This window comes from Callithrix jacchus, chromosome 1, assembly GCF_049354715.1.
Source record: "Callithrix jacchus isolate 240 chromosome 1, calJac240_pri, whole genome shotgun sequence".
In the NCBI taxonomy this organism is placed as follows: Eukaryota; Metazoa; Chordata; class Mammalia; order Primates; family Cebidae; genus Callithrix; species Callithrix jacchus.
This window is the reverse complement of record NC_133502.1, coordinates 160,951,037-160,976,586: the sequence shown is the minus strand read 5'-3', so window position 1 is coordinate 160,976,586 and position 25,550 is coordinate 160,951,037. Positions and strand designations below refer to the sequence as shown.

The window sequence follows — 25,550 nt, the reverse complement described above, 5'->3', positions numbered from 1 at the left end:
AGTTCAGTTAGATAAAGTTAATCTGAGTGGGTAAATACTAAATATGGACCTCCTACTTCATCCAATATAAATAATCAATTATAAATTAATTTCTAGTGGAAGTATACTAAGGTATTTGATTTATAAAAGAATTACAGAAAATAAATGGACATAAAAATCACTAAAATACAATACACACAATTACTGTTAGGAATCTATAGTGCTGATATCTTCCTAATTCTACTTATCACAAACAAATAAATAATGCCAAAGAATTTTCAAAGCTCTTATTGAAATGAATGTATAATGGTAAAAATGCTAATTCCAGTGTAATACCAAGACAAACATTAGAAGTCGAACATAATTCAACATTCCATAAAAAGACAAATCATACTGTACCTTTTTAAAAAACACCTAACATTTGAACTTTTTTCAACTATGATCTGGTAAATATGATTTTTAAAATAAAAATTTGTGAAATGTTTCAATATTTATGCTTGAGTTCCTTTTCAGAAGAGTAAGCAAGATGAGAAATACAAATAATTTGCATTTAAGTAAGTCTATGTTTCTACATCTACTTACTGTAGGCCTCCTCATTCCTTAGTTACCATTTTCCCCTTTTACTATATCTAAATAAATTTACTTCAGAAGCATCCTAATTATGTTGATAGAAAACTGATCCTCTGATTGAGAATATGTCCCAAAACTTTAAATATGGTTTTTAAAACTTGCCATAGGCTAAAAGATATTGTGGGATGAATTTAGAACCAGCAGTATAGACGCTATGTAGGTGGATATCCAAGTGAATTATCAAGTTAAACAAAAATATACTGTCTTGTTCATAATCTATAACTAGAATTCACATTCTTGATGACTGTAGTTTGTTTCTCCTCTATAATTGAAAACTAAATATAAATGGGGCAGGCTGAGAGATGTTCGTTAGAATCAAGGAACAATTACATTTACAGATTTTCCTATTAAACTCCAAAAAGAAAAGTTGCTAAAACTAAGATGTAACATAACACAATGAAAAGTGAAATGTCACATTCAGAAACAGCCTATTGGAAATTGGCAGCTTGAATCTACTCCTAAGATAAATTTGTGGGTTTTAAAAACAATTAAACTTTGGAAAACAAGAAGTAGAAATACAGGGTTGTTTTTCTTCTCTAAACTCTACCTATGGACAGGAAGTCAGTGCCTGGTTCTAGTCCTGGCTTTAACCCTCACAAGGGAAATCTCACACCCTAACAAGGTGTGAGCACCTGGGCATTCACCTCCTTTCTCTGAGGCTATTTCCTCTTCTGCAAAAGAAGGATGGATTAGGCCAGAGCAGTGGTTCGTGCCTGTAATCCTAGCACTTTGGGAGGTGGAGGTAGGGGAATTACTTGAGTCCAGGAGTTTGAGACCAGCCTGGGCAGTACAGTGAGATCCCATGTCTATGAAAAATTTTTAAAATTAGTCAGGCATGGTGGTATGAACCTGCAGTCCCAGCTACTGGAGAGTTGGGAGGATTGCCTGAGCCCAGGAGTTCAAGGCTGCAGTGAGTTGTGATTATGATACTGTACTCCAGCCTGGGCAATAAGCGAGACCGTCTCACATAAAAAAAATAAATAAATGAAAAGGTGGATTAGATGTTTCCAATTTTATTTTCCAGCTAGCACACCTAAAGGATGCATTCTAGAGGTAACAGTAGCTCAGTCCGCCTAGTGAGTCTCAAAGAAGGAGAGTAGGGGGTAAGAAACATGAGACTTCTGGGGAATTTGTTTGAGGTTGTGTTCTCTTGGCTATTTCTATCTCCTTGCCCTCCCCACCTCCATGAGGACATGGTGACCCCTACTCTTCACAGCACTAAAAATCACTGGGCTAGATGAGCTCTTGGGTCTGTTCCAGATCCTGCCTCTATGACAAATAATTCAACAAAGACAATGGTTTACATTAATACTCAGACCTAATTAATATTCTAATCAAACTGGGACTCTGACCTAATTAATACTCTGGTTCTAATTCACAAAGGTCATTGTTTACTTAAGAACTCAATTTAAGTGTATTAAAATGCCATCTTTAAAAAAAAACATAATTATCAAGCTTTTGCTCAGTTTTGGCAGGCCCAGTGGTCAATTTATAAACAGGTTGCACCATGAGAAATGTTAAATGTCTCCCCCTTCTGTTTAGAAAAGTAAAGTTAGAGTTCTTGGTACTCTGTCAACATCATCCCTTCTTTTCTGTTGTTATATCAGATTGTGGCTCAGATAAAGCCATAATCCTGTGGCTGTACTAGAAATATACCAACTCCCAACAGGATATTTGCAATGTATTTCTTTATTCCAGTTCTATTTGATGGCAAGGAGCTCTAAAATTATCCTAGCTTCATCACTTTGCTTTACGAAAGACTATGCACTCAATATCATCTCAGCCAGATTCAAGTGGGAAGGGAAAGCAATGTCTGAATACCATGCATTAAACAAAAAACAATTGAGGATGCCCTTACCAAAGTGCATTTCTTAACTGATCACTGTCTATCTGTATCATATCATATGGTAGATGTACAGAGACATAGCTTGCATAATACAATTGTGTTTAGGAAACATTTATTAAACTGGTAGAGAACTTGCTAATTCTTCAATACTTATAACTATTTTTTAATGAATGAACCCTTTAAAAGATATCTTGCTGCAAGAAATTATATGTTCCCCTTGACTTTCCTCCCTAGGCTTAGACATTTATTTCTTCTATCATATGGGAGAGAATTTTTATTTACAGATGCTTAGTTTTACAGCTTTATTTTGGCTAGAGAAATAAGGATCAAAATATACTTTTCCTATAGATAATCAGTCAGAAGAGGGCCGATTTAGATGAGAAGTGTCTGTCTCACATTAAGCAGATAGTCAAACCAGAAAAAATCTGAATAGGTTCACAGTCTACCTCTAATTCATATTTAGTATCTGGTCAACGGCAATCAATATTGGCTTATAGGCATTCTCTCTGCCTAGACGCTCCCATTTCCGTCTGAATTATAAAGGACTCTCTTGAAATTGGGGTTTTGGCTTTAACTGGGGTAAAAATAAGTGACAATCACTTAAATATATACTTCCTTATGCATATACACACTTGCCTCCATGAAAAAGTTAGGTGTTTTTTAAAGAGTGACAAAAACTTCTGCTCTCTGCTGGTAACCAGGGGTAAACAAACTGCTTAATAGCTCATCTCAAAATAACTATAGTAATGGGGCCTAAATAATGTTGTACTAACAAAAGTGCTGGTGATGGCTCTGATTTCAATCAAGGTAGAGCTGAATTAATATTGATGACTTTATTACACCTGGGATTTCATTTATAATTTATAACTTCAAAGGGTCTACAGAAGCACAGCAATACTTCTTGAACAAGCAGCTATAGCAGAAAAAGAGAGTGCTTAATGGGATCTAGATCTAATTTCAGATACGGATGCTCTTATATATTAACTGTGACATGGGCAAAACATTTGACTTCTCTGATTTCCTCAATTATAAAAGAGAAATAATAATACTTACCTAATAGGACTATTGTGAGAATTAAGTGAAACAACTTATACTCAATACAATAATAGCACATTGTCAGTGCTTAAGAGATGATAGACACATGCATGTGTGCACCTACGTGAACCCAATGGATAGTACAGAAATGACTTCACTTTATTGATTTTAAAAGAGGCTCTAAAGAAGATTCTCCACAAACTACTCAAAGAGGCATTATGTATGGATTCTGCAGCAAACCAACATATTCAATGAAAAAATAATGCATAAATTGCATGAGTACAAAGTTTGGAAAACTATGCAAAATAGTGTTAGCATAGAATCTTTTGCTGGGCTCTCAAAAATGGAGTAACTTTTATTACAATGTCTTTTATAAATTCTTTGAGAGCAGGAACTATTTCATGTATCTTTATACCCCTCCCAGTTTGGACCCTAGCTGTTCAATAAATATTTGTTGATGTGACTACAAATTTTCATCTCAATAGTCATTGATTTCATGGCATCTGGAAGCTAAGCCTTATGACTTAGACAAGTAAATGCTATGAAAGTTTCAGCTAACAATAATCTAATTGAAAAACCAAAGTTGTTGATAAATATTTATAAGTTATATTCAGACACACCCTAAATAACCATGATATCAAATGGAATCTTAGAATAAGCTGTCTTGGATAAATATCCTGACTATGTCTAACTTTTTCAAACATTATAGTTTTTTTTTTAATTGCTAGCATCTATGGTTTTCAATAGTCACTCACATGAATATGGTAGAAAGATTATGCAGCTATGTCATCCAAATGTTGACAGACTGGTTCAGTGCTTTTGCTGTAGACAGTGCAAAACTTTCAGTCACGTGAGGAACACTGGAGAGTTTCTTACATGACATTGCATTGATCTTAAAGTATAAGCACTGCAAATAATGACTTTATCTGAGCCACAGGATTGCCTGAAACAGCAGCACATTCAGTTGTAGTGAATACCTGCTGGACTGTTGATTTTTTGCTAAAGTATATGTGCAATTTTGACATTTGCCTCTGCCACAGCACGAACATGATTTTTTTCTTAAGTTAATATTCCAAATGATAAAAATGGCATCTGGCAGTATCATTTAGATAAAAACACAAAATTTAGAGGTAGTTGTGATTTTTCATAATATAATTAACTCCAAGAGATAACACCAGCACTTTGGGAGGCCAAGGCAGGAGGATCTCTTGAAGCTAGGAGTTCGAGGCCAGCCTAGACAACACAGTGAGACCTCATCTCTACAAAAAATTAGCTGAGCATGATGGCATGCGCCTGTAGTTCCAGCTACTTGGGAGGCCAAGGCTGGAGGATTTCTTGAGCCCAGGAGTTTGAGGCTACAGTGAGCTATGACTGTACCTCTGCACTACAGCCTGGGTGACAGAGCAAGACCCCCACCCTGTCTCTAGTCAAACAAACAAACAAAGACAGATACTGTAATTTGGCTATGCTTCTACCAAGCCATTATTCAGAAAACAGTTTTCTGAAACTGAAAGTCACGATGTTCCTATTTTGGTTTGAGTTATCACAGAAAAATATAAATAAATAAAAATAATTCACATTCTCAATTTGTGTTATTCTACCTGAAAATGCAAAGTGATTAAGCAGGACAAAGATTTTAATTTTAGTATTTCAATAAACAAAGATAGGGAACTGACATTTTCTAGTTCTGCTTTCTCAGTGCATACTGACTACTTTTCTTCCTTAAGACAAACTTCCCGTGCTGTCAGAAACATATCAAAAATTTAGAAACTATGTCAATTAAAAATTAAATGCACCATAACATTTTAAGTGTTTCACAGAGATCTTTTTTCAAACATGAGCGGTAACCACATAAAAATAACTATTTTTTTAAAGAGTTCCCTAAGTAGGCTGTCTGATGCAGTAAGGACTAGCTACAGAGTAAGGAGAGAAGGAAGGTTTTGTAGAGAAGTGGGAGAAAGAGGCTCTGTGGTTCCAAATGTATGGGCGTGGGAGAGGACTAAAGGACATGGTGCCACCATGAAAGATCACTCAGGATTCCTTTTCATCAGCCTTCCTTCAGAGATTTTAAGATACTGTGTCCCCAGCTCTGGCTCAAACCACTGAAAATTAATTTATGAGCTGGTCCTGAGAAAGGTAAATAGGAAAAAACTCTGGAGTAAAATGACATAGTACCATTTCTTTAGCTATGATCTAATTGACTTATTTTGACCTGACCATAAAATGAAGATAACTCACCTCTTCAAAGTTGCAAGATTAAGACAATGTATATAGAAATAAATATGTAAGTACTGAAATATATCTGAAGAAATATTTGCCAAATGTTAACAGTAGTTATCTTTGGCTAGAAGATTTATGAGTATGTATTTTGTTTTCTTTATCCTTATCTGTATTTTCCTATATATATTTTTACGATTAGTAACTATGACTTACATATGTGATGCATGTAAGTGACTCGGCACAGTGCTGGCATGCATGCTAGCTCAAAAATGGCAGCTCTCATCATCATCAATACAAAAACATAAAGCAAGACATTCTCTGCCCTTTCTTCTTGTTTTTGGATGTATAAATAAATGCTTTTCTATGGAGGAAAAGCCATGAGAATGAGGTTAATTGCACCACACAAAGTCCACGGCCGACTTCCCACTCCTGAGCCAAATGAAAGGTCACAGCTTAGAGGAATAGGTCTTTACATGGTTATGACTTGGTGTTGGAAGGAGTTCCCTGACCATGGGAGAGCTTAGCTCTGTGATGATTTAGCAAAGCAATTCAGAATGGAAGTCGTTCTGCTTATATACCAAATTAGTGTACAAAATACCACCTACCTTTCTAGCTAATGTGAATTATGAGGTTGCCTTGAAGAATAAATATCTCCCAATAGAATTCTCAGGTCCAGTGAAACAACCAAGATTTGGAATTGATGTGTGTTGCTGGTTACACAGGATAGGAACCTAGCTCAGCTTTCTTGTGGTTCTAATGTCTAAATTAATTTTATTTTTGAAGTATCTTAACTAATAATTCACCACGGGCTTCAAGACTTGAAAACAAAGAGTTTGGAAAAACTGCCACAAATGTTTAACCAAAATTATTATAATAATTGCAGGATATCATAGATAAATGCATTTATATTTACTACAGAAGAATCTTGCACATTTTCAAGAGTGTCAATATTCCTTTGATTTCAACTACAGAGTCAAATACCTCTCCTTGCCCCAGGAGAAAAGAGACTGTTTAATGATTCTATATAAATAATTTGGGGAATATGAACTTTGAAGACGAAGAGTTTTTTTGTTGTCTTGACTACTGCTTCTAGATTTTTAGTAAGACTTTCCACCCTTTACCTTCTCTTTATATGCAATCTAATGCTTGGCAACATTTTCAAAGCCTTGGTAGGTTTAAATTTCTTGTCAAACTTCATTTATATCCATTTCTTAGGGACAAAAAAAAAATTCTATCCAGGTTCAAGCACAGTAGTTAAAATGAGCTATGTAACAGTCCTTTTAGCCACAATATTAGACTTTGCATATTATTTTAAAATTACGTACCTCCCTAAAAGAATGGCACCTTCATTCCCTCCTTCTACCCTTCCCCCGCCAAAAAAAGATGTTAGCTAAACATCTAGATTTTCGTACATTGTAAAAAAATGAGGCACAGGAGCTAAAACTCTAATCAAGTTAAAAAAGAGAACATGTAAATAATTTAATGTTGAGTTTATACAACACTTTTATAATTCTGGATCTAGCTGAATACAGTTTTGTGTAAGCAGTGAAGTTAATGTCTCCTCTTGATTAATATATAATTTTAAAAATTAAAAAAATAAAGCCATTTATTAAGGAGACAACAAATGGGAGTTGGGGTGGGAAGGAAAAGCAGGAATTGAGGACACAAGCATCTAAGTCTAGGATGACTTTCAATTTCCTTTTCGACAGTTTCTAAAAAACAGAAGTCTCTACTTTATGTTGCCTGAGAACCATGTATGGTTTTGTAAAGTCTGTAACAGTAACTACATTTGATCACCCACAAGTACATCTGCCTTAAGCCTATAAATACTATGTTAGTAATACTAAATTATCTCCATTGGTTTATTTGTAAAAAGAAAAATATATTATATATTTATATTTTTATAAAGTTAATTAACACTGAGGGCAGAGGAAGGGGAACGAGAAGCACTGTATAATCACAGTTTCTCTGGATGCGGTAACCAAACAGGAGTCTTGCTCAAGCCACCTGGTCAAGCGGTGTCTGAGGAAGAGTCATAGGAGGCGGAGACGATGAAATTGCCATTGTTGGAGTGCCCAGCCACTGACTGGGCAGCCTGCTGGCTCAGATTGTTACAGATCAGCACCAGCTGATTGCTCTGGGCCTCAGACAACGTGCTGCAGCTCTGATACACACTGAAGTTGGTTTTCCTGCCAGGGATGTTGCCCTTCTCACACATGGTCTTCACCATCTTGGCCAGCTTGTTCTTGCCAAGGGCCTGGCAGTTGTACCAATGCAGAGCCGCCAAGTTCACGACTGGCTTGATGGATAAGTAGAAAGGGGCATCCTCATAGCGCATGGCAGGAGGCCGCCGCTGGGCATACTCCTTATAGTCCTGGACGGGGCAGGTCTGCGGGGCATGCTGGGTAGCATACACACGGGAGTCTGTCCCCCCTCTCTTGGTTTTGGCATTCAGGTCCCCAGTGTCCTGACCCATCCACTCCAAGTACTCCAGACCCGTCTCTGTTACCCGGAGCCGGATATCACCCCATTTTAAGGTAGATCCATGGAAGCCTGTGCAATGCCCAAAAGCTTTTGTGTTGTTGAGCCAGACTAGGTTGAGTAAACCCTCAGGATTATATCGGCTTAGCAATCCCCTTTTCCGCAGGATGAGCTCGTCAGCAAAGGTGAGCTTCATGGACTTGTGTGGCTTATTTCCTTTTCCTTTGCAGCGGAGTTCAATTTGCTTCTGCTTCAGGGCCTCTTGGGAACGCTTGAATTCCTTATCTCTGGTGATACTGTAGCCATACCTGTGTTCTTTTAGGTACCTTTCGAGCCCACACTGATAATTGGCCAAGCTGTTGGGTTCGTATTCGGACCCATCCTTCTGCCTGGCGTCAACAAAGAAAGAGGCAAGGTAGGCATCCAATTCCTTGCAAGGGATGACATAAATCTCTCTTGTTTCAGAAGGATACTTGGAGATGAGGAACTCACGGAAATTGCGGAGCGCGGTCTGCGTGCTCCGGATGGTTTTCTCGTTCTGCTCCCTGCTGAGCTCAGCTGCTCTTTCATCCTGGTCTGCAACAAATTGGGGGGGGAGGGATAGAGAGGGTGTTGATGAGTTCAGACAATGCACTTTCTACTCTGAAATAAAGTTTCCTTTTATAATGACAAGGGAAAGGAAGAATCAATTCTACAGAGATCACTGATAAATGTTATTTACATACCTGTCACATTATAATAGCCAACTTCAGTTTCACAAATGATCTACTAGACAAGCATATGGCCCATTATAAGTGAAAGGAGTTTCCTGTGTCACTGGCACATAGTTTAGTGCATGAAGGTTTGTGGAAAGAGAGAGATTCGAGACGGCCTTCGTTTTAGGAAAAATGTGAAACAGAAATGTGCTATTTATCCTACCGCAGCATGCAAGGGCCCCATTAGCGCTGACAGACTCATTCCGAATCACTACATTTGTGAAAAAAGAGGTTGTACTGGTTCCATTTTATTGAATTAAACTAAAATTTCTATATTTGCTATTTTAACACATCACTAAAAAGACTGTATTTAACAATGACAAAGCACATCTTTTATGGCAGTTAAATACTTGTTCTACAGCAACTCAGGTAAACAAAGTTTAAGAGCATTCTGCATGTAACTGCAAGGCATCTGTAGTAAGTGATGAATGAAAATATTTGGTATTTTGGAGGGTAATGAGGATACAACATCATAGCTATAAAGACAGGACAGTTACATTTGAATTTATAGTCAAGATGTAAAGAAGGGGGTATGTCTCCAGGATCCATCATTTCTTTTTATTACTTTATTATTTGTACTCTGCTACCAAGGACGTGAGGTGCCTCTTTCTGTTAGGGATCATCCATGATTAAGTAATGCTGCCCTAGAATAGGTGTCCTCACAGAGTCCTGTGCTTCAGAATCACCTAGGATGCTTGATCAAAATGCAAATTCCCACACAGCAGGTGTAGGAATCTGTATCTAACCAGCAGTTTGATGTTCATGATGAGGTTTGAGAGAATACACTTCGAGAAACAAAGATCCAATGCCTGTGTCCTAGGCAGGAAATCCTATTCTATTTTCACCAATTTTTAAATAATAGTTAAGTTCAATTATATCATTTAAATGGTTTCATTTCAGTAAAATGTATTTTAAATTTAGGATCTTAACATTAATGATAAAATATTTTGTCAAAAATCACCATTATTATGTTAGACACGGTCCGGGTGAAACCCAAAAGAGAAATCCTAAAGAAAGCATACAATAAAAACAACAACAATAAAAAACAAAAACAGGCTATCCTATTTATTGTTGAGAGGCAAACACAGAGGTCAATTTCAAACAACATAAAATATGTAATTTCTGATTTCTAAAGTATAAGGTAGAAGCATTTTGTTTATCTTAATTATGTTATCTAGAAAATTTTTTTTATTAACTTGAAAGGTTGCTTGGTGGAAGTCTTTGAATTACCACATCCAATGATAAAAATAAAATTTCTAATAAACTGAGTTTTATCTACACACTACTTTTTGTACTACTATATACATATATGAATAGCTATGTTATTTTAAAATGACAATCATAATTGTCAAAAATCCACATAACTTTATAAAATGATATAAACTAAAATTCACTAAACTAGTTAGCTATTTCTACAGGCACATTTTTGAGGGATCACATTTCCAAATCTCAAATATACAAAAGTTTTATGCTTTAATAGACTTAACTTTCAGTCATGCTGTTTTCTTCCAGTTGAAATTGTTTATTTATTAACAATAAAGATGTTTATATTTCCATCAAAAACATGAAAGCCACAGGTTGAATGTAATTATTTGCCATGCTGGCTTCCTTGACTGTTTACATGGAAAGCCGAAAGGGCCAGCACATCTGTTTTTCTTGGCTACTTGTTCAAATATCTATCACAAGCGTCTTCTAACTTCAAACAAAAACTTTCTAAGTAATAAACAGTCACAGACAACTTTAGGAGAAGAATTTCCAGGTTCTCAACTTTCACATGGGATCTTTTAAATACTTGTCTGAGATGTAGACTGAGTTTGTACATCCTGCCATCCCAAACCTAGTATGGTACATACTCTGGGGTGTATTGCTTTATAAATTTTGTTTGGCTCCTCAAAGTCAAAGACTTCGACTTTTACCAATTAGGATTTCCTGCCTTTAAATAATTAAACCCATAGCATTCTCTGTCTTATGCATATTTTGACAAAGGTGAAATCTACCATTAGAAACATGGTTTGAGGCCTGAATTGGGATGTTCTGAATTTAGGACATATGAAGGGGCTACATGTTAATGAGGCTGATTCTTCTAACCAGAACTAGAATATTCTTCTAACCAGAAGAATATTGAAAAAGCTCAACTTGAAAAAGCTCAAGATAAAGTAGCAGCTTAAAATTTTACTAATTTCTTTCAGATGATTTAGTGTACTTTTTATTCACAAGGTATTTAATATTATGAAATCATATCATGAAATATTCATTCTAGTTAAGGTTGCTCTTCTTTTTTTTTTTTTCCCCCCCCGAGATGGAGGTCTCACTCTATCACCCAGGATGGAGTGCAATGGCACGATCTTGGCTCACTGCAACCTCTGCCTCCCGGATTCAAGCGATTCTCTTACTTCAGCCTCTCAAGTAGCCGGGATTACAGGCACCCGCCATCATGCCCAGCTATATTTCGTTATTTTTGTAGAGATGGCGTTTCACCATCTCTACATGTTTGCCAGGCTGGTCTTTAACTGACCTCAGGCGATCCGCCTGCCTTGGCCTCCCAAAGTGTTAGGATACAGGCATGAGCCATAATGCCCAGACTCCTCCTCTTTATAAAATATTCACTATTTCCTACCTCTTTTTTTTTTTTTACAAAAATAAATTGATTGAAACATGTTGAAAAACCTTTGGGTGTCAATTTAAAAGTAAGTTAGTGGTCAAGAGTTTTCAAGTTCTTTTAAGGGATATGTGAGCAAAAAAGTTCAAGTCTGTTGGATTTAATTCAGCAGCTTTAATTTTAGCCAGTCTGCTATTAGCGGGACTGGCGAAGACAACCATGGGATGGTCCAGAATGTTCGCGTGGATGTTGTCACCTGCCATAGTCCCCTGGGTGGAGCCCTCCTACCTCTGTATCTCCTCCGCATTTCAGCACCATGCTAACACACAATGACTGACACATTCACACCTTTTCAACTCATCCTCAGTCAAGCCCTTCTTTGCAAGACTTTCCCTTCTTTCTACTGGGCCTCAATCTTAGTTGAGAAACAGCCATTCCATCTGCAGGATAATAAAACTAAAGACAAATGTCACACTGTCATATCCTCTCCTAATAGCCTGGAATGAGCCACAAGAGGAGGTTAAAAGGGTAAAGACACTATCGTTGATTTTACATGAATAACAGGGAAGGAAATAGTTTTAAAGTCAAGTAACAGGAATATGTTTTTTAGTTAATAACAAAATCAAGTAAGACCAGAGAAGACTGACAGTAAAATATAAAACTATTACAACTGTCTTGCATTTACCTCTAGTTTTAGAAATTTTTCTGACCCATTACTTTTAAAAACTTTTTAATAAGTCTAATACACACAATGAAATAGAATAGTCATTAAGTGCATGTGATTAATTTTCACACATTGAATACACCTGTGAATTCAGTGTCCAGGTCGAGAAAAAGAACATCACCAGTACCCCAGAAGCCTTCCTCATGTTTTCTTCTTCCACTCACTCACTCTCACCAAGAAAACCTGCTATCCTGACTTGAAACATCATAGTTTTGTTTGGCCTATTTTTGTAACACATATGAATGGACTCTTAAAAGGTACACTCTTTCGTGTCTGGCTTCTTTTGCTCAACATTATAGTTTGTAAATTTCATCCATGTTGTTGTGTATTTATAGATAATTTATCCTCATTGCTGCATAACATTTCATTGTGTGAATATATTATTATTTATTTTTCTATTCTATTGGACATTACATTCTATTAGTTTTCAGTTTTTGGCTATTTCCATTATTTGGTGATCATGTGCATGAAACTCTTTTGGGTATATATGTAGGAGTGGAATTCCTGGGTCATAGAAAAATCAAGTGTTCAGCCATGATACGAATGACAATTTGCCAAAGTGGTCATATTAATTTACTTTCCCTGCCATGAGGAAAAGATGCTCCATTATCTTCAGCAACACTGAATACAGTTAACCTTTCTTATTTTAACCATTCTGGTGGGCATGTAGTGGTACTCCACTGTGGTTTTAATTTTCATTTGGATATCCTCTTTTGTAAAGTGCCCATTCAAATGTTTTGCCCATTTATCTATTGGATTGTCTGCTTTTTTCTTACTGTTTGTAGGAAGTTTTTAACATATTCTAGATATGAATATTTGTTATATTTATTGAAAATATCTTCTCCAATATATGGCTTGTCTTTTCATTTTTTTTAATGGTGTCTTCTAATAAATAAGAGTTCCTAATCTTAATATAGTCCAATTTATCAATTTCTTTCCTTTATGATTCATGCTTTTTGCCTCCTGTTGAAGACATTTTGCTTACTCTCCAAGGTTATGAAAGATTTTACGTTTCTTCCAAAAGCTTTATTGTTTCACTTTTCAAATTTTGATCTGCCATCCACCTAGAACTCACTTGTACACTTTTATCTGCCATTTACCAAAGCATCCACCTATATGTTCTGAGGTAGAAATTAAGATTTTTTTTTCAATATGGATCATGATCCACTTGATTTTAATTGATAAAATTTGAACAGGCAATACAAGCATATAGGACAGTTTCTAAAAGCTACAAATGGGTATAGAGTGAAAGTAGGTTACCTGCTGATCTCAATCCTTTGTTACCAAGTTTCCCTCTTCACAACAACCAATGTTACCAATGGATTGTATATAATTTTCAATATTTTGTATTTCTTATTCTTTTCCTTTCAAAACGGGGGGGAAACATACATCCTATTCTAGACTCTGCGTCTTACCATTACATATTAGAAATAGCACCATATTATTATGTATACATTTGCCTTAATCTTTCTAATAGCTGCACTCTATTATATATGGATATACCAGGATATATTTTTCCTGTTTTCGTTTTTTTTGAGACGGAGTTTCGCTCTTGTTCCCCAGCCTGGAGTGCAATGGCGCGATCTCGGCTCACCGCAACCTCCGCCCCCTGGGTTCAGGCGATTCTCCTGCCTCAGCCTCCTGAGTAGCTGGGATTACAGGCACGCACCACCGTGCCCAGCTAATTTTTTGTAATTTTTAGTAGAGACGGGGTTTCACCATGTTGACCAGGATGGTCTTGATCTGTTGACCTCGTGATCCACCCGCCTCGGCCTCCCAAAGTGCTGGGATTACAGGCTTGAGCCATCGCGCCCAGCCCTATTTTTCCTGTTTTCTAACTCCCTAGGGATAGACATTTGCATTATTTGCATCCTGTTCCTATTACAAACAATGCTGCAATGGGTATCCTTATAGAAAGAATGCTTTCCGTGCATGGGCAAGTACATCTATAGAATAAATTTCCAAAAGTGGAACTGCTATATTGCTACTGCCCTGCACATATGTTGAACTAATTTATACTCTCATGATATGAGTGCTGCTTCAATCACACTTTACCAGGTATATTATCAAACTTCTTCATCTTTGCTTATATAACTGTAATTATATTATGCTTTTATTTATTTTGCATTTCTTTTATAAGATTTAACACTTTTTCAAGTACATATTAGATATCTGTATTTTCTCATTTTCTCTCTGAATTTTATTTGAATGTACATGGTAAGGAATATAACTTGGGCTCTAAATAACTGTTGCTCAATGATGATAAAAAATTTTCACAACACAAAAGATATACTGTAAAAATGACTTAATTATCTGAAGTATGTATGTGATTTAGCAGGTAAACTGAATGAGTCACTGCTACTAATGAAAAATATATGCAATGAGATGGGCAAAAATATATGCAATGGGTTGTGATTAATAACAAATTGTAAAAACTGCATATGGATAAAATCCCAAAGGCCTAGAAAACTGAATGGCAACTAAAAATATGCAAGTACAAATTATTTTTTTTCTAAGCAGATCAGGTATTTATTTAACAATTAGAAATGAAATTTCAATGAGCAGGCAGCAGAATAATGTTTCTTATGGCTCCCATGAAACTATGCACTCAACAGCCTAATCAACATCTGTATCCAGATTTAAGATGTAACTTAGGATCTGTCCCCACAGACCTGCCCATCCACCTACCCAGGTGCAAAAGCCTGAAACCTGTGCACCATCCTTGATACCTGCTCTCCCTTTCTTTTACACCTAATCAACCAGGTCCTGCTGAGCTACCTCATTAATTCATTCAAGCACACTAACTGATACATGTCAGGAATTAAGTAGGCTGGGACTACAGGGATGCATATAAGGGGAACAGTCCTCGCTTTTGTGGAATTTACCATCTAGTGGCAGAAAACAGACAAGAAAAAAATAAACGTTGGACAAACTGGCACAAGTGCTATGAAGAAAAATAATGGGTGTTATTAGAGAGGATAAATGACCCACTTAAGGATGGATATTCTAGGAAGTACGCTCTAAAAATACTTTTTAGTTAAGACCTAAAAATGAGAAGCCAGTCACACAAAGAGCAGAAGGAAAAACAGTAGAGGGAACAGCATATGAGAAGTTCCTGCAATGGAAACAAAATTTGAGAAACTGAAAGAGTATCTCTACGACTAGAGTGAAGTGACTAAGAGCAAGAAGGGTGTGAGGAGAGGTTTTGAAAGCCCACCAGGGCCAGATCATGCAGGGCCTTCTAGGCCTTAGGGCCTTGTGTTTTATCCTAAGAAAACTAGTGGGTCAGAAAAGCACATGGTCAGATTTTCACTGCTCTGTTATGATATAAACCTACTCATTTCCTCCCATATTAAGAAAATCTTCAATAAACTCAGCCTTGTGTAAGTAGGAAGGGCAAGGGCTGAGCTGATGTCTGGATGACCTGGTATGAAATATTCTCAGAAAAAGAAATGATCCATAACCTCAATTACTTCAGTGGAAGCAGGAGGTCAGACACAGAGGGAACAAGAGAACATCCAAGTCAACCACCACTTCACTTTTCCCCGACCCATCCTTAGTCCCCGCAAAAAATCATAGTTGGTAAAAACTATAGAAGAGAGATTTGAACTAATCTTATCTAAATTCTTAAAGAACCAGGAGACAGCAGCTGATTAAATTCACACTGTCCTACATAGTTATTTCATTCCATCTCACACCTCTCTTGTCAGGTTGTTACCTCATCCAGGAGAAAGGAATGCTTAGAAACAGCTTCAGCAAAGTTTTTAAAGCAGACAGCTTTTCTCTCTCTCATTTTCTATATATTTATATAGTGTCTGTGCCCTGTTAAGTCAATTATTTTTCAGGTCTTTGTCATCTGTGAATCCAGAACACTCAGCATATGTTCTGAACTTAAAATGCACAAATCCACCACATATATTTCAATGGATGAACAGCCCAAGCTTTCACTTGAGTATGATAGGAAGGGGAGAACTTCTGGACATGCATGGTTTTCAAAAATACATTTTAAAAATGTCTTTCCTCCAAAACTTGCATTTATATTAGCTCCCTTCTACCTATCTGTTATAGCTTGCTTGGCCACTATTTTAGCAGTCCTTGCTGTCACTGCATCAATAGTTTGCTTTTGCTTATAAATAGGAAGGGTATATAAATTCTCTTTCAAGAAGGTATGGGTGACCTTAGTTCTTTGAATGAAAGGTTGTATTTCTTGCCTGTACCATTCATAAACCACTTAAACTTATTCGAAGCCTCTATAAAGGAGAAGCCATCCCATAAAATCCAGCACAGTGAAATGAGCCTTCAGTAAATGTAGCCAACAGATTGAAAAGTTTTAGGTGAATAACTTCCAAGAGATTTGCAACCTGGAGAGGGGTCTCAGGAAGAGCCTCAGTACTGGCTCAGGAATGCTTCCTGATAGCCTGAGTTAAGTATTTATGCAGACAGCTTTTCTGTACTTATTTACATGGTCTCCACGCCCCATTAATCTAATTATTTCCTCTCTTGTTAGAAGATGGCACGGAAAAACACGTAATTACTGCAGTATCTTATGTTCTCATTTAATTTGGGGAGATTTATGTTAGATTTAAATTCAGATTTCATTTGCTTCTATTGCTACAGTACCCAATTTAAAATAAAAACAAACTTGGCTATCACATTCTTTTTTGATTTTATTAAAGCAATACATCTGAAGCAATAAGAAACATTTCCTGATGTTTAAACTTCTCCTTTATTATTTTCATTTAAGAGAAGACTCCTTTGTCTCATTTTTCACTTGATAGAGAAGATATGATATCTGAATTCTCTTTATATAACAGTGAATGATAAGTCCATGAGCTTATTAAATAAGAATGTATTTTAAATTTGAAAAGTATAAAGAAATCTGGTGAGCAGATTTATATTTATGAAGCTTCAGTTGAGATTAATATTTAATCCACATTTGTGAGTACCCACTGTGCCCCCTGGCATTTTAAGAAGACCTGTAGGATGTAGTCAAAGGCAAGTCCCTGATGGTTAAAGATTACATACAGGTTGATGACTAATACACAAAAAACGAATTAAAAAGACCATAGATGGTACTGTGTAATTAGGCACTGAGTTTATGGTGTGGGCTCTAGGCCCTATTCAGAAAGAGGAGAGGAAAGAGAGAAAAGTCAAATAGAGCTTGAGCTGTGTAGGAGCTCTTATCTGTGGTGGAACTGGGTGGGACTTGGGTTGGTTTTAAAGGATGAGTATCATTTGTTTAGAAAGGACAAATGATACTCATCCTTTATAGGTTAGGGCATCTTAGGAAAAAGCTGCACAAGCAAAGGAAAGAGATGGGAATGAGTCTGGCTTGTGCTCATAGACTGTAAGACACCAATTCTGATTCTGGGGTTGGGGAATAAAGCTAAACCAATGGGATAGCCATGTGGAATGTTTTTATAGTAATATCAATACATATGCAAGGAAAAGAGCCTGAATATTTTAAACACAAATAACTTTCAAATACCAAACACTTGAATAAGGTGCTTTTTTAAAAAATAAATCACCCATTTCTCTACCTCTAACATCCCTTATTCCTCCTTTGCTGTTATGTTCTTCCATACATCTATTTGTTTATTTGTTTTGTGTCTGTCTCTCCCCAACGGACCATGAGCTCCAAAAGAGCTGAGGTTTCACTGCTTTATTCCCAGGGTCTAGGAAAGCACTTGAAAAAAGTAGTAGCATTCAGCAAGAGTTTACTGAATGAATTAACGCCAAAGCAGAAAGGGAGGTGACCGAGATAACTCCGTGTATTTACAGCTTCACTTCACTTACCCACTTCAAACCAACCATACCGATTATATTTAGAAAGCATTAAAAACAAAACGGAGTGGCATAAAATCAAATGTTGGGACTCACAATCAGAATTCCATAATCACCTTATACTTTGTTAGGTCCCTCCAGAGAGTCAGGGAAGGTGGTTTGGACATCTATACTAATGGTATTTAAATGACTTATGAGGCTATTGGAACTTTTCCCAGGGATAGATCCTTAGGAAGTAAGGACTGTCAACCATCACACAAATTATTACAAGACAGTATCTTTATCTTACTAACAAGATAAGAAAACAAATAATACTTCAACAAAAGTCCATACAAGAATGAAGGTACCCGTAAAACCAATGGATAGCTCCCCCACTCTCCCTCCAACCGCCCTTTAAAGAGAGATTATACTGATATTACAGTATTGTGTGTTAGGTACTATATTAGCCTCTTCCATAGATGCATTCAACTGAAAGAAATCAAATTTTCTTATGACTCCTTCCATGTTCAGGGAAACGATCTTGGTATTTAAAAAAATATGATCCCTGGTTGGTGACTGTAGGAAATAAGCCAACCTCAATTTTATTTGTTAGTGCTTACAAAAATCACATTTGTCAACATTCATGTTTCATGTTTGAAAACATTTTACCAATAGCTCCTAATACCTGCAATTTATTGGGAAAAAAAACAGTGAGCTATATTTACTTTAGAAGTGAAAAATTGTAAAAACCTTGTAACTACCATAAAATGTATTAAAAAGTTGGTACCTTCTTTCTTTTTTAAACACCCAACTCCTTGTACATTATGCTTTCTCCTAGAACTTTAAAACAAACGCTGTTTTCTAGGATAGTTAACATCACTAACTGAAGCCTGATTTATATGCTAGTATAGCTATCTGACCAACAAATTATTTTTATGCTTGGTTAAGCTTTTCCAATAGTAGAAGTAAAACATATTTCTTACATACACATTCAGGAGCTTTAAAATTTTGAACGATAGTATTTAGTCCAGTATGGTTTTTGATGGTATTTTTTACTGAAGCAGAATCACTTAAACAAACATGAGTCATCTGCTCATTTCTCTTGGATGTATGCTATGTGACTCTATAGCCTCTGAGGAATTTTCTCCTTAACAAAAATTTAGAAAATAGAAATAGAACACAGAATTTACCAGTACTTATTAAACCAACACTGGGTCCTAAAGCTTCCTCCGCTTTCTCATCTGTATCAACTGTGGTCTTCATATATTCATTAAATCAGGCGCTGTGTGTGTTGGAAGGTAGCGGCGAGACATCACATGTGTACAGAAGACCAGCCACTGACCTTGCACATCCTCAGAATAGGGAATCAGTTTATGGCCAAAGGATGCAGGAGTCTGCATTTTTACCAAGTCTCCAGATGGTTCTAGTATCAGCGTGGTCTACTAAGACACCCTTTGAGACACAGTCCCCCAGAATATCTAGAAAATGACTCCTCCTTTCAAATAAGCTTTAGCCACACTTCTGGAATAGCAGATTTTCTGGCCTGAAAGTTTTTATTTCCCAGGCAGAACAGTTGCTAAATAATGTTTATTTAAGTGATTTTTGTTCAGTGAAAAATACTACAAAAATCATGCTGGTCTCACTAGTCCTATTATTAGACAAAAAAAATGACTTAAAAAATTATTTCTTTTTGAAACCCACTAGATTCAGAAATTTTCTTTCTTCACTTCTCTAAAGTTATCCTTAAGTTGAAAGCTGTCTACCTAATGGCCAAAGACCATTTTCCAATGTTTATCTGACCCCTTTCAGAGTAACTGACAAAGGTAGCATAGCCAATGGTTAAAGGCTCCAGTTCGGCCAATAAGAATTCCTGTGTTCAACTCCCAGCTCTGCCACTTAACGAGCTATGTGTATCTGTGAAAGTTGTGTAATCTTAGCCGTGGTTTCTTCCACTGTAAAATGGGTATAAACTGTACCTATGTCTTAAGAGTTGTATGAAGATCAAATACAATAGAAAAGTAAACCACTTAGCTCAGTGTTGGACATATAAGTCATCTAGTTCAACCCTTTAAACATATTGCTGCTTCAAAAATGTGTTCCAACCCATGAAATCAAAGTCTTCCTACCTAGCCCGGGCTCCTCCTCTATTGCTACTTTAATTTGTGGCACATATTTGCTAATTATTCCAAGCTAGATTCTACAAAGGCTACTGAAGTCAGGCATTCATGTATTTAATATAAAAGAGTATTCTGCCATGGACAGGATATTCTAAACAATCAGAGTAATATCTATATCTAAATAGCTTTTAGGAGACCTTCTATCCCATAAAACTGAAAATTCTGTGATTTTATAAGCTAATTGTGTCACCATAAGAAGAAACACTATGTGACTGTATGAGTTCAGTATAGTTCTAAACAAGGATAGAATCAGAGAATCCTTTAAAATTGCCGCTTAACACAAGAACAGAAAATCAGACACTGCATGTTCTCACTCATAGGTGGGTACTGAACAATGAGAACACATGGACACAGGGAGGGGAGCATCACACACTGGGGTCTGTCGAGGGGAAATAGAGGAGGGACAGCGGGGGGTGGGGAGTTGGGGTGAGATAATATGGGGAGAAATGCCAAATATAGGTGGTGGGGAGGAAGGCAGCAAATCACACTGCGGCATGTGTACCTATGCAACAATCCTGCATGTTCTTCACATGTACCCCAAAACCTAAAATGCAATAAATAAATTAAAAAAATAAAAATAAAAATGCTGCTTTTTTTAATTAAATTAAGAAAATGATAAAAAAAAAATGAAATTCTTCCTCAATGGTTCCTTTCCTTCAAAAAGAGACAGTGTTCCAGGTATGACCTAACAACCCTGAGGACAGCCCTCCTATGCTAGAAGGGGGTGAATTCAAACAGGCTTCACACATGGAGGAGACACAACATTAGATGAACCTACGAAGACACAAAAAGGCAAAAAGGAGACCAGAGGACAAGTGTGGATAAAAACTGGGTGAAGCGCCTCAAAACTAAAAGTGAATTCCAGTTCCAAGTCACAGAAAAAAAAAATTAAGCATTCTGTACTAGAGCCAAGATGAAAGAAGAGTAGAACAAGAGAATAAATAGCGTACTATATTAATCACAATAAGAAGCACTTTCGTCTCAGCCAAAATATATTCTTAAATCAACTTTAGAATGTAGCTGCATTTGCAGGCTTAGCAGCATGAAACCCGTATGACTGTAATTAATGTAATAAATCATGTTGTGGACTTTTCTACAGAATCTGACAGTACTCATTGATATACTGCTTATTAGAGACTGCAGAAATTTCTCCCCCACTTTTTTATTATATGCCAGAGACACTGAATCAAGAGTATCTTCTTCTGATGTGTCTGCAATATCTGCTGCTGGTATAATACATAAAATATATAGTGAGCTGCTGCCATCAGACTTTGATATACAAGACATCATATACGATTTCCAAAAAGAACCCTGTTTTTTAACTCTCACTTTCCTTGACTTAAGGCACTTGTAGAAGATACATGGATTCATTATAGATGTGACATTTACATTTTCCTCAGTTTCAGCCATGAAGCCACAGCTTTGTACACGAAGCCACAGCTCTGGACTCCTTTTCAGTTCATTCTTTAATGACTCCATTAGTAGATGGCACAGAATATTCTAAACAGGCATTATTTCAACAACCTACACACATTCTTTCATTGTTTTCAACATCCAACTCTTCAGAAAAAAGTTTTTATTGAACATTAAATCATTTTCAAAGCTAAAAATGAATCTTTTCACAGTTCAGAAGCATTTCAACCATGACTGCATTTCACTTCAGTGAGTTTACAAACCGTTAAATCTGCTGTGCATATGTTATCTTCTAATTTAGGAATATCTAAAGTTTAAAAAACACATAAGTTTAAAAGGTCACTATACACATAAGAAAAAGGTTATATGATGTATTTTCCCCTAATAAAAATAACTTCATTTTATCATAAACACAATTTATGATTAATATAAAATTTTTCCTCACAAAATACAAAAAGTATGAGGAAAGTAAAACCTGTTCATAAATCTATCATCCAAAGATAGCCATTGGATGTACTTTGATGCACAGCTTTCCAATTTGAAATTTTTATTTATTAGTTGTTTTTTTTTTTTGCACTATTCTTGCTCCGTCACTCAGGGTAGACTGCAGTGGCTCAATCACTGTAATGTCAAATTTCTGGGCTCAAGCAATCCTCGCGTCTCAGCTTTCCCAACAGCTGGAACTACAGCACACGCTACTACACTCAGTGAATTTTAAAATTTTTTGGCAGATATGGGGTATCATTATGTTATCCAGGCTGGACTGGTCTCAAACTCCTGGCCTCAAGTGATCCTCCCACCCAGGTCTCCTAAAATCAAAGTGTTAGGATTACAGGCGTGAGCCACCATGCTTGGCCTAAAAATAGTACTCTTTAATTACCAAGAGTCTAGACCATTCTGACTTAATTATACACTTCAGTTTTCTCTTGTGTCTTGTTTTTTTCTCAGGATATACTGCTTTGTGACATGTTCAAGAGAAAAACTATTATTAACACATTAATGCCTGGATATTTCTGATGTATTCCTTTTGATCATATAAAATTATAGATTTTAAGACTTGAATAAGGGTTTGGCATTGGATTTACTGTCTATGAGTGACATAGAAATTCCTTATTTAGCTACTGAGAATTCCCTATGCTCACTCTTGATGCTGTATTTTCCATACAGCAGCCTGAGTGTGTGAGCTTTCTGGATTCCCAGTTTGTCTATGTCACTTCCCTGCTTAAACTCCTTCCCTGAATTCCTATTGCCCTTAAGTGAAAGTTCAATCTTCAGTATCTCCCACAAGGCTCTGGTCACCTCACCAGTCCCATCTGAAACCAAGTTCACATGGCTTCCTCCATGCCAATGACAGTGACCTCAATCCAAGTTTTCAAATATGGTTTCCTTTCAGTATCTTAAGGCATCTTCTCTCTCAAAGCATTTGCACGAGCTGGCCTCTCTCTCAGGAATACACTCCTGGCATCCATTTCCAAACTTCTCATCCTTTATTCTCAAGTCAAATGTCACTTCCTTAAAAAAAATCTCCCATTATCCTATTCTTATACCAACCGATTCTCTGCTTTTTCCTATCACAGCGTGTGTAACAATTTATAATTATCTATTTGTGTGACTAGTTGATTAATGTCTATAATGTAAGTAAGCGCTATGAGGAGCTCAGACTAGAATGCAAGGAACCTTTCTTCCCCCACTGTTTCATCCATGGTTCAAGAAACATATGGCAGGCACTCATTAATTTGTGCTAAATAAGGGAATTAACTTGACTATCAAAAAAGAAACACTAAAACTATATAAGAAAAATACAAAGCCAAAAGAAAACAGAGAAAATGAAAGTGATTTCCTTTCTCATTTCTAGAAACTTTACTATTTACATGTTTGGTTTAACATTGAACAAAAACATATTCAGCATCTTAACATCGTAGGTTCTTTTAAGCACACCTGTACATGTCTTCCTCAGCTGTTAAACACTTTATTTTCATCTATCCTTGTGGAGACAACAAAGCCCTTAGAGATTGGAACAAGAAAAAGAAGAGCAGGAGAAGTTTTGGCAATGAAGGGCTTGGAGGAATAAAGTAAACTGAGAGAAAGTTGGCCCACGTCCTAGAACAGCCAAGAGGGAGGGTGCTGAGACATGTAAGAGAAGCCTCACCATGACAAGGGAGCGTAGTGGTTAAGAGTATAAATTTGAGAATCAAACCACCTGGGTCAAGATCCCAGCTTTCCTATCTTCTTACTATGTGACCTCCAATAACTCCAATCTTTCTGTGACTTAGTTTCTTCATCTGTAAAGTGGAGTTAATTATAGTCCTATCTTCAGAGAGTTCTGAGAACTGAGTTAACATAAGTAATTAGTGAGATAATAAGCACACTGGAAGTGTTAGCTATTATTATTGCTATTTTGCGGGTAGTAATAAAAAAGAGCCAACAGCATGTGACTGCAGACTGCAGAGGAGTCTGGGAAGTTAAATAAGATCACCTTTGTTAACAGTTAACAGTTCATCAATATGACAGTCAGAACTGAGTATCTGAGAGTGCTTTTCACAAGCTTACTGAAATGTTATGGCTGTGATGACTAAGAACAAACTCTTAAAAAACATTCGAGGTCACATCTGATGAATTTAAGAGATGAAATACGATTACCGTACCACAACAGAAATGGTTATTACAAACATTTGATTAGAAACCGTTCCTTCCTTTAAATTTACACTCAATTTACATGACTGCATATCTTATCAGTAGGGATCAAAATATGAAGGCATCTTTTACTAAAAATGCATAGTAAAAATTTTAAAAAGGCATTATTAATGTAAAACAAAAGATGTGTGGCACATAAAGCCAAAGGAAAACAGATAACACATAAAAATGGAAATGCACAGAACTATAATAAATTACCTCCTTCTCTTCTGAGTTAGGCTATTAATATTCATTACATTCCACCCAAGAAGTAATAGCCTAACGGACAGGAGGATGCTGATTTCTAAGTGGGTCAGTGGACAGTAGCAAAACATATTTTTGAGAAGTTCATTATAAGATAAAAATTGTGTTGTTTCATGTCACTATAAAGAAAAAAAATTAGGTATTTTCCTATATGGATTAGCATTCTATACCCATTTTTAAGTATAGGCAAAACAGGAAAAATTATGAGATGACTGCCTTCCATAACACAGAATAATTTAATAGAATTAATTCTAACAGTATACAAAGTGTTAAAAAAAAAACTTTGTAACATAAATCTTAATATACCTTAGAGACTAAAAATATCCTGTAAAATTTAATTTCAGGCACTATTTTTAAAGAAGATACATTTATATTCTTTGAATCAAACGCTAAAGTCAGATTCACAGAAACAGTACACACTAGAATGGTAAGTATTATTTTCCCTGCTAAATGAAAGGTGGAAAATTAAATAATAACTGAGTTATTTAAAAAAAATTCTCAACTATAATCAGTCATTTCATTTATTGTCCTAGAGGTCCCAGCTTTTTTGATTGTATACCCCATATATAAAAATGCTTTTAAATAACAGCCCCAGAATATGTATATTTATTTACACTATGTATAAGTGCTACTGCCAATCAATGTATTAAAGGTTAGTAAAACTTAATTTCTTTTTTTTTTTTTTTTTTTACATGGAATCTCACTCTGTCGCCTAGGTTGGCGTGCCAGTGGCATGATGCCAGCTCACTGCAACCCCCACCTCCCGGCTTCAAGTGATTCTCCTGTCTCAGCCCCACCAAACCCTCCATTTCCCCCCAGTAGCTAGGATTACAGGTGTGCGCCACCACACCTGGCTAATTTTTGTGTTTTTGGTAGAGATGGCGTTTCACCATGTTGGCCAGGCTGGTCTCAAACTCCTGACCTCAGGTGATCCACCCACCCTGGCCTCCCAAAGTTCTGGGATTACAGGCGTGAGTCACCACACTTGGCC

At 36.4% G+C, this 25,550-nt stretch overlaps 1 protein-coding gene across 5 annotated transcripts in view; it reads right to left on the bottom strand.

Moving 5' to 3' along the window:
• KIAA1958 (KIAA1958 ortholog) overlaps nucleotides 1-25,550 on the bottom strand; it is a 189,806-nt gene that overhangs the window by 43,176 nt on the left and 121,080 nt on the right. The window contains exon 3 of one of the 5 annotated variants that reach the window (XM_035254801.3): nucleotides 8,684-8,767. The exons of 3 other annotated variants lie outside the window; for them this stretch is intronic. In XM_035254801.3, coding sequence (XP_035110692.1) covers nucleotides 8,684-8,767 — 84 coding nt within the window. Of the gene's footprint in view, nucleotides 1-7,286; nucleotides 8,768-25,550 lie in introns of those variants that run through there. One more of the 5 variants, XM_035254782.3, reaches the window with a different exon arrangement.